Below are 9966 nucleotides of genomic sequence, written 5' to 3'. Positions count from 1 at the left end.
ATATCAAATATAAAAATAAAATAATATTAAAAATTTTAATTATATGTATTTTAAATTTCTTATAAATATTTTTTATTTTATATAATATATAAATTATATATTTATGATGTCACCGATTTGACCATGGTTAGTCCGTGGTCCGACTAGTAAATTGTCCATGAAATAACTCTTTTAGTTCAACGACGGTTCGATTATGAAAACATTTGTTTTTTGCTCTCATTTGTGTGCAAGAAATCAACCCACTTACGCTCTGAGACGGCCCAAAGCTCAGCCCATTGTCACCGACTCACTCCTAAATGCCTAAAACACACACTGGTCACGACTTTTACGCCATGTTTGCTTGCAGAAGGCCCGGTCTCACTTTTCACATAAGCGTTTAATCATTTCTTCTCCAAAAGCTGCTTTTTGATCGATCTCTCAGTTTAAGGTACTTCTGCGTTCTCCATTCCCAAATTATTGAATCGGCTTTTAGGTTAGATGGATGCTGAGAAAATGACGACAAAATGAAAGAAAGTGAGAGAGATAACACAGGAATCTAAGTGTGGTTTCTCTTATTTTTCTTCGTTTTCTTGTTAACCAAACAGAGGGCTCGGATTTCACTGAGTGAGTTTTGAATTATGGGGTTTCTTTTTGAACAACTGTGGAACTTTTGCGAGTTCGGACAACAGCTCGGACTGAAATTTTGTTCTTGTTATAGATGGGCAGTCTTTGTTATCTGGGAATGTTTTCTTGTATAAAAAGGAATTAAAAGTTTGAATTGTAAAATTTTCATCAGCGAGGATTTGGAAATACAGAAAAATGTCATTTTACCGTTTGACTTAGTTGACCCGAGGGTTGTTTTTTGGGAAGCAAAAGATTAGAAATAACATGGGTCATTGCCCCATTTTCTTGGAAATCGAACAGGGGGCTAGGGTTTCTCTTTGAATGCTTCTAACTTGTCAATGCTTTTTTTTTGAACATCTTTCCAACTTTGTTTGGTTTCCCATTCCTCTTAAGGTTTTTGGGTGCGAGGCTGTCGTTCATGTTCGTGAGTCATAATCGGAGCAAAAAGGATATAAATGCTTCCGTCTTCCTTGCAAAAAATACTTTGTTTCTATGGATGTCACCTTCTTTGAAGACAAATCATACTTTATCCGAACTTCTCTTCAAGGGGAGAAGAGTAGAAGATCAGTTTTGGTTTGTTCTACCTATGCCTGTGCCCGAGAGTCCCTTGCTTGTGAGTCTTATATCTTTGCTACCAAAGAGTCAAAAGAAGGAGAGTGTGCTTGAGAAAAATGTCAGTGTCAATTGTGAGAGGAAGAGTGTGCCTATTCCCAGTGAACCACTGCAGATGTACACTAGAAGGAAGAAAATGGCTAAAAATCTTCCTCAACATGGCCAATCCTCTACTCTTGACATGGTGGAATTGAACCGTAGTGAGTCACAATTTGATTCTTTCATCAATAAGTGTGATCTTGATGTGCCAATATCCTTTAGAAAGGGTTTTAGATCTTGTACTCAACACCATATTGCCAAGTTTATCTCTTATCATAGATTGAATTCAACTTTCAAGGCCTTTACCACTAACCTTTCCAATATGAATACTCTTAAAACTATTAAGGATGCTTTGGAAAGTCCAAAGTTGGAAGAGACAATGATGGGGGCTTTGCACAAGAATCAGACATGAGATCTTGTAGAACTACCCCATGGTAAGAAGGTAGTGGGTTGTAAATGGGTGTTTGCAACAAAATTCAAAGCAAATGGAAGTATCAATAGATATAAAGCCAAACTAGTGGCAACAAGGTTTACTCAAACCTATGGGATTGACTATTAGGAGACATTTGCATCAATGTCCAAGATGAATATAATGTGGGTGCTCTTGTCTCTTGCATCCAATTTGGAGTGGCCACTACGCAAGTTAGATATAAAGAATGCTTTCCTCCTTGGTGATCTTGAAGAGGAAGTGTACATGGAACTCCCTCTAGGCCTTGAAGAAACCTTCGGAAGAAAAATAGTTTGCAAACTAAAGAAATCACTATGGTTTGAAACAGTTTCCAAGGGCATGGTTTGTAAAATACACTAAATCAATTTGTAAGATAGGATATGTTCGAAGTCAAGGTGACCATACTTTGTTCTACAAGCATGTGGAGGGAGATAAATTTACAATCCTCATCATGTATGCTGATGACATAATATTAATTGGTAATGGCATGGTTGAAATGGAGCGGTTAAAGCGGCTACTTGCACAGAGTTTGAAATTAAAAGTTTAGTTAACCTTATATATTTCCTTGGAATTGAAGTTGCTAGATCAAGAAACAGAATTTTTTTTATCACATCGAAAATATATTTTAAACCTCTTGAAATATACTAGCATGTTGGGATGCAAGCCTAGTGATACATCAATAGATGCAGACCACAAAATTGGAACATCAACAGCATGTACTGCAGTTAATAAAAAAAGCTGTTAGAGGCTAGTTGGTAAGTTAAGTTACTTGTCACACACAAGATCCGATATTGCATTTATTGTGAGTGTTGTTAGTTAATTCATGCATGCTCCAAATGAAGAACACATGAATGCAATGGTGAAGATATTGAGGTATTAAAAGGGGATTGTTGGGGAGGGTCTTCTATTCTCTAAGAATGATATCTAGAGGTTGAAGCCTATTCCGATGCAAATTGGGTAGACTCTATAATTGATAGAAGATCTACTTCTGGGTATTGTCGGTTTATTGGAGGTAATTTGGTGACTTGGAGAAGCAAAAAACAAGTTTTGCCTAGATCAAGTGTGGAGGCAAAGTTTAGGTGTATGGAACAAGGAATTTGTGAACTAATGTGGCGAAGTTCTCAAATGAAGGAACTCAAAATAGCCAATGGAGGGTCTATGATGTTGTATTGTAACAATAAAGCAGCTGTTAGCATTGCTCACAATGCGGTTTAGCATGATAGAACAAAACACGTTGAGATAGATTGACGTTTCATCAAGGAGAAGCTGGGTAATGGTCTGATTTTTAAACCATTATTCTCAATGAAAGAACAATTAGCAGGCATTTTTACTAAAGACCTTCCAAGACAATTATTTCAATCCATGATTAGCGACCTGGGAGTGATAGATATATTTGAACCAGCTTGAGGGGGAGTGTTGAGGATATTATGCTTATTCTGTTGAGAGGACTATGTTATTTCCTGCTGTAAATGAGACTTAATTGTCGATACTTTGTTAATGTACTCTTAGAGATCAGAATGTTATTAGGTTAGGCTTGCTGCTAGCTGTTTTTCCTTATTGAGCTCTACTCAGTCATACTATTTTGTATTATTTTTAAAGTATTCTACTCATTCAGAAAAGTAAGAAAGAAATTTTCCAAAGCTCTCTTCAGCTTTCTTCAACATATATATATGTATGTATTTAAAAATTTTCATGCTTTGTCTTGTTTTGGTAGGTGAAAATGGATTATCCTCTTGAAAGCAAAATTGTGTCTTGTGTTGGTTTGGTTGGTGAGAAAGTTTAGAGTTTGTAATTAGTTGCCAATAAATTGGAGGAAATGCTCAGAAAGGGTAATCTACTCTAACATATGTGTTAATGTAAAATTGCTAAGTGAGAAGAATTTATGTGAATAAAAAAATCTCTTATTTGAATCCCTTTGTATTTCCCTGTTTCTTCTTCTGATAGATTATGGATGATCTAACAAACTCCAATTGTAGGTAACTTGTAATCTTGGAGTAAGATCAAATTCACAATGGAAGGACAAATAGGAGACTTGGAAGTTGAGAAACATGTTCAATACATTTTATCAGTTGAAAAGGTGCGTTTTGTTTTATTAGCAATCAATTATTCTTTTCTTTTTTGGTCATGCCATATTTAGTTGAATTTCAGATGATTTTGTTGTACTCAGAGGAAGGACAATTTTGAATCAGTGGTGATGGAACATCTAAGAATGAATGGGGCATACTGGGGACTGACTACTCTAGATCTTCTAGGAAAGCTGGACATGGTTGATGAAGATGAAATCATTTCGTGGGTAATGGAGTGCCAACATGAATCTGGTTTGTGAAGCTGCTATCATGGTTCCCTCATGGTATCTCTTTTTACTAAATTTTATTATAAAAGTGGATCACATGATAAGATCACACATTTTGTTTATGTAGGTGGTTTTGGGGGTAATGTTGGACATGATCCACATATATTGTATACTCTCAGTGCAGTACAAGTTTTAGCTCTTTTTGACAAGCTAAATGTTCTTGATATTGATAAGGTCTCAAATTGTATCCTTGGGTATATACAGTGGTGTGTTTTGAAATTTTATTCTAAATATGATGCTACGCAATGTTATTGTCTTTTTTACATTGCCAACAATTCTTACTAACAAAAGCTCGTGTCACTACTGTTATCCATCTTCAATTTTCAACTACTGGACTTTGTTGATGGAACTATGAGCAGGTCAACTTGCAGATCTTTTTTTTTTTTTTTTCCTTTTTTCCTTTTTTCTTTTTGCAGATCTTTTGCCCAAATATTGGCCATAAACAGACATTAACAAGCAGGTCTAAGAAATTTATATGTTGGTAAAATTGAAAATTTTGGTTTGCAATGTAAAACAGGGTAATTTCAGTCATTTTGTTGTTCTTGACCCTTGAGTTAGATATTGCGGGGCTGCAGAATGAAGATGGGTCATTTTCAGGTGACATGTGGGGCGAAATTGATACGCGGTATTTCTTTTGCCTCAGATCCTTTGTTATTGTGGCTCCATGCATCCTTTGAATTTAGTTTCCTTAAGTTGAGGAAGTCTTTAACTATATAAATTTTCTGTAGGTTCTCTTATATTGCAATCTGTTCTCTTTCTCTGTTACAACGTTTGGATAAAATTAATGTTGAGAAGGCAGTGAACTACATTGTGAGTTGCAAAAATCTGGATGGTGGATTTGGATGTACACCTGGTGCGGAGTCCCATGCAGGGCAAAGTATGTCATACATGTTACAATGGAGTTTTATTTTTCAAGTCTTCAATTTTTTTCTAGTATTGAACAATTCCAGCCTTTTTTTAGTGCTCCAGTGTCAGTTTTCTTTGTTTATTATCCTCTTAAGGGTAGGAAAATCTTTCCATATAAGCAATTGCTAAACTCTTGCTAACGTGTCAAATTGATTGCCACTTTAATGTTATCATCATTTCATCTTGGTAGCATAAATGCCTATCCAGGAAAAAAAAAAGTCAAAATCTGGGTAGCATAAACTTAGTCGAATGAATGTTCTGCAGATAATCGTTTTAGCTTCTTAATTAGATTTATTTTCCCTTAAACATCCTTCCATTTTTCAACTCTCAAAGTACCCTATAAGACTATATGTCTTTGTGGCAACCAGATTCCAAATCAGAATATATTTTTTCTTCTAGGATCAATATTCCCAGTGCCCAAAACATCCTTCCATTTTTCAACTCTCAAAGTACCCTTTAAGACTACATACCTGTGTGGCACCCAGATTCCAAATCAGAATACATTTCTTCTTCTAGGATCAATTTTCCAGTGCCCAACCAATACTGATTAATGTATTCCAAATCCGCTTTATGCATTTATACGAAGTCCTATTTCACAACCAAAGGATTTGCATTTCAACCAAACAAAAATGTGACATTTTCTGATAAGAAACGTGACTTTGATGAAACTATTGAAGAGCAACCTTCCTTGAATTTTGAAAAAAGTCTTGCAAAGTTACGTGTTATTTAAATTTAGTGGAAACTTCTTTACTCTTGGATGATACTGATGTATGCATCCCACTCCTTACAAGGAATTTGGTAATTTTCCCTGTGAACTTGCAGTAAGTAGTACCAAATTCTAACACCATTCTAACACATTTGCAAGAGCTATTCAGACTGTACCTGCACCCACTAATGATCTAAAATGGTGAGCTCTCCCAGTCGGAGAACCAACAAGCTGGAGTGAAAATTAGAAACCCAGTGTGAGCCTAAATAGTCTGTACGAAGTTGTTTAGTCAGCCAGATGCATGACTGATATTTTAATCATCTGAATCATGTAAAACATAATTGCACACAATAAGGGTAGGGGTTGTTGGCTTTTGGGAATGAGGTGCTTTCACTCCAAAGGCTGAAACATTATTTTGTATGTAATCTTTGGTCTTGGGTTAGGGTATTTATTGTTTTGAGCCCTTTTTCTCTTGTTAGCTTTTTTGAGTGGCTAGGCTCCAAGTAAGGGTAGGAGTTGTTGTTTCTTTCCCCTTGGTTTCGAGTCTGTGGGCTGCTTTTGTATACTCCTTGTATACCTAGAGGGCACGAGTTCGGTGTTTCCTCTTTCTGTTTATTATAATTCTCTTTAGCTATCAAAAAATAAATAAATTGCACACAATAGACTTTTTATATTAAGATCTGAGATGTTGCTCCTTTCTGAGGCAGGTTTTGGTTCTGGGATGTTTTTATTGCCTTTATTTTACTATTTTCTTCCCTTGTTTCCATTTGGGGTATCTTGCATAGTGCATACTTTGTGTATCCAGGTTGAGCTCCACTTTTGCACCTTTTCTAATGCTGTTATTAGTTGCTGCTTATTAAAGAAAATGAAGAACTTGTCAATCCAATGAATTAAGTTTGCAACTTCATTTGCTTATTTTTTGACCTTATCAAAATTAGCAAATTATCTGTTGATTTCTCATGTTACCCTTAGAATTCATTTTCATTGCTAATAAAGAACTTGCACAATGGAAAAAAATGGTCCCTAGAACCAACTGTTATTTAGAGTAATTTATTTGATTGTGCTACTACATCATGTCTATATGTTCAAGTGGTTGAGAAAAGTCATCAATGGTTTCAAAAGCATCTACATGTGTAATGTTATGTTTTCAAACTAATCAATAGGTTTGGCTTGAACATTACAAATTTCTACTGCCTGTCCAAACTAGACTATAAAATTTGCTGTAAGTTTTATTTTGCCCCCATGATTGCAGTATTCTGTTGTGTGAGTGCTCTTGCTTTGACGGGTTCTTTGCATCATGTCGACAAGGACCTCCTTGGGTGGTGGTTATGTGAACGACAAGTTAAATCTGGAGCACTAAATGGTCGTCCAGAGAAGCTTCCTGATGTATGATTCTTTTTTTCTTCCATATATTTATTTATTTGTTATTTATTTTAGAGAAGCCATAATTTCCTATAAAAATCATTTTTATAGTTTTCTTACTATAAGTTCCTATTGTATCACTTCAGGTCTGTTACTCATGGTGGGTGCTATCAAGCCTGATCATGATTGACAGAGCTCATTGGATTGACAAGGAAAAGCTCATTAAATTCATCTTAGATTGTCAGGTCAGTTCTAAACTAAGTGAGCTGTTATTTAGATTCAGATAACTTACACAGAAATCCTAGCCCTTATTTAGATTTAGTTTAACTTAAAAAGGTGGTTAAAATTCTCAGTTTGTGGAAAATGCAGGATAAGGAAAATGGAGGAATTTCAGATAGGCCTGACGATGCTGTTGATGTCTTCCATACATACTTTGGAGTCGCTGGTATCTAGCAAGCTCTCTCCCTCTCTCTCCCCTCCCCCCCAATACACCTTCCATCTTTGGTCTGTGCTAATTATTTATATAAATAAATGCCCATGGAAGTGTGAGACAGGAAGTGTCCATCGTGTTCCCTTGATTCATCTAGAGCTATTTGGACTTGACTTTGAATGTGATTCATCTAATATTTACTCATTCATAACTTTATAGGAGTGAGATAGTGTGGGGTTCCACCAGAGAGGTGGGTGGGAATTGGAGTGAAAAAGAAAAATTTTGAGATCAAGAAGTTGGACCTCAGATGAAATTTGCATTTAGCCTCTATTTTTTACCCTGCTATTTCAGCAATGGGTGGAGTTTACTCTTTCTATTTTTTGTTCCCATAGTCTAGTTCGTGGTCTGAAGCCCCCATCCTTGCTATTCCACATGCAGTGCTGGCAGGCAATGGTCTCAGACATCCTATTATGAAATGAGCTTGGTCTTGTGTCGAGGAATGGAGAAAAATAGATATATATTTGTTTGACATGCTGTTACAAATATGATTATTTTCCCCTCTTCTCTGTTTGGTGTTAATGCAGGACTTGCACATCTTGAATATCCGGGACTGAAAGCTGTAGATCCAGCTTATGCTTTGCCAGTTGATGTGGTGAATAGGATTTTCTTCAGCAGATAATATGAGTTAATATACGTCCCATTTTTTAGCAGTGGTAAACCTTCAAACTTCTGCTTTTTATATTTTAGGAAGGTAAATTATTCATGTTACCAAAATAAAACTCACTTGGTTCTTCAGATATGAAGTTATCATTGTCACATTAGTTGTTCCCTAACTAGTATTGATTAATATCTTTTACCTTTTTAATGGAGGTATAAGTTTCTTCATTTGGTCCTTGTTCAATGAGGTTCTTTGGTAGTTCCTACTTTAATGAAACTGGTTCTGTCTTACTTTCTACAGACTACACTTATTGAGATCTCCCTCATATGTTAGTTATAAGTAGTGACCATCTTTTCTCTAAGAGAAGTTTTGGGTGAAAGGTTGAATATTTTGTAACTTCTTCAAAGATCCAGCCATAAAAATTTCAATTGTGGGAGAGGAGTGTTTTACTGTGCCAACATCCAATGCAAATAGTGATTGTGCTTTTAGGAAATGATAATTCTTTCTTAGAACTTGGAACAAAACAACTTTTTTAAGTTTTTAAATTTTACATTGAAATCAGTATGAAAAACTGTTGAAAGAAATAGAAAGAAGTGGCATCTGGGTAAAAGAAACACCACTATTCATATTTATGCCACACACATTTCATGTGCCCACAAATCCATTTGAGGTTTATGGGTTTGTTTAGTGGTGAGTTCTTTTACAGGACACATAGAAAATGTTTTGTAGTCTGCTACACCAAAATGTTATCCACATTCAATGGCATGTTTGTGGCTCACAAAGTTATGCTTATTTGATATCTTATATCTATTTAGAGAATTTAAATTTTTTTAGAAAAATGTAAAAATCAAGAGGCAGATTGACCTTTAGCAGCTGCTGAAACCGGCCCAAAAAGGCTTCCATTCCCTAAGAATTATTCCAGAAAGTCATAAGGAGCTCTTATTCCATCCAGCCATGCACTGGATAGACAGACGAGGAAGTGGTTCACATTATTTCAACTCTTCTTTGAGACCTCCATAACCATTAGGGAATTAGCATGAATGAGAAGTCAGAGCAAACCTCCAATACGGAGCAAAGAAAACAAACCAATGCTGAAGCATAGGCAACCCTACCCTTGTAGATATTCAAAAGCTGGTGATCATGGATGCAATGGTTGCTAAATTTGAGGCTCTCCATATCACGGGAAAAGGGGTTGGCACTAATTTAGGGTTGGGCAGAAGATACGCTACTGAGGCTGATGAAGCTGTTGATTTATCTAAACTGCCAATGGTTGTCTGAGGGAGGGGAAAGAGAAACTGTTGGAAGATAATGAACTATTCATTTAGTGCCTAATGTCACAGGATGCTTCAAATGAGCCTCCTCATGGGTTTATATAGAGCCCAGGAAGCTTCTGGAGACTCCTGGAGCCATCTATACTAAGCCATTGGAGGGAAGAGTGTGGAAGGTTCTAGAGATGCCTAGAGATGTCCATACATCTCTACACTATGGTGAAAGGCATGAGAGGAGTCCAAGGCTTTCTAGAGAATTCTAGAGATCTCTTGTACATAGGGTTGTACATAGAATTGTGTAGGGTATTCTAGAATTTTCTTGATTTGTAAGGAACCCTCCAAGGTTCCAGAGAGTTTCATTGGTGCCTATAAATAGGTGAGGCCTCATTTGGCCAAGGCACCACCCAAATCACTTCCTAACCAAGCAAGTGAGTTCCTAAAGCACTTGTAAAGGTTTCCTTGAGTAATAAAGCTTCCATTCCTTAAGAATTGCCTACTACGCCTTCTTAAGCTTTCGAGTCGTGAGCATCTTAGCCTGGCAAGCTAAGCGTTGGGAGTAAGGCCGACTTAGTAAGATCAAG

The 9966-nt window shown here is 36.3% G+C and overlaps 1 protein-coding gene across 2 annotated transcripts; it reads left to right on the top strand.

The window, feature by feature from the left end:
* Nucleotides 1-201: 201 nt before the first annotated feature.
* Nucleotides 202-8344, top strand: LOC100255737 (geranylgeranyl transferase type-2 subunit beta 1). Of its 2 annotated transcripts, XM_002275825.5 has the most exons (10): nucleotides 202-427; nucleotides 3679-3779; nucleotides 3870-4020; nucleotides 4123-4239; nucleotides 4614-4680; nucleotides 4784-4932; nucleotides 6920-7053; nucleotides 7176-7274; nucleotides 7399-7474; nucleotides 8044-8344. In XM_002275825.5, exons 2-10 carry the CDS (start codon nucleotides 3714-3716, stop codon nucleotides 8136-8138), a joined length of 954 nt encoding a protein of 317 aa, XP_002275861.1. In that variant the 5' UTR covers nucleotides 202-427; nucleotides 3679-3713; the 3' UTR covers nucleotides 8139-8344. The 2 variants fall into 2 exon arrangements, with proteins under 2 accessions (XP_002275861.1, XP_010661194.1); XM_010662892.2 differs by lacking the exon at nucleotides 202-427 and having other exon boundaries at nucleotides 3851-4020.
* Nucleotides 8345-9966: the final 1622 nt, after the last annotated feature.

This window comes from Vitis vinifera, chromosome 15, assembly GCF_030704535.1.
Source record: "Vitis vinifera cultivar Pinot Noir 40024 chromosome 15, ASM3070453v1".
Lineage (NCBI taxonomy): Eukaryota > Viridiplantae > Streptophyta > Magnoliopsida > Vitales > Vitaceae > Vitis > Vitis vinifera.
This window is presented reverse-complemented; position numbering and strand designations above follow the sequence as displayed.

Excerpts from the sequence above, each read along its gene's own strand:
- LOC100255737 (XM_002275825.5), top strand. The coding sequence starts at position 3,714 with ATGGAAGGACAAATAGGAGACTTGGAAGTTGAGAAACATGTTCAATAC. Across the intron at positions 4,240-4,613 it reads TATTGATAAGGTCTCAAATT|ATATTGCGGGGCTGCAGAAT; the intron begins GTATCCTTGGGT and ends CCCTTGAGTTAG. Across the intron at positions 7,275-7,398 it reads AATTCATCTTAGATTGTCAG|GATAAGGAAAATGGAGGAAT; the intron begins GTCAGTTCTAAA and ends TGGAAAATGCAG.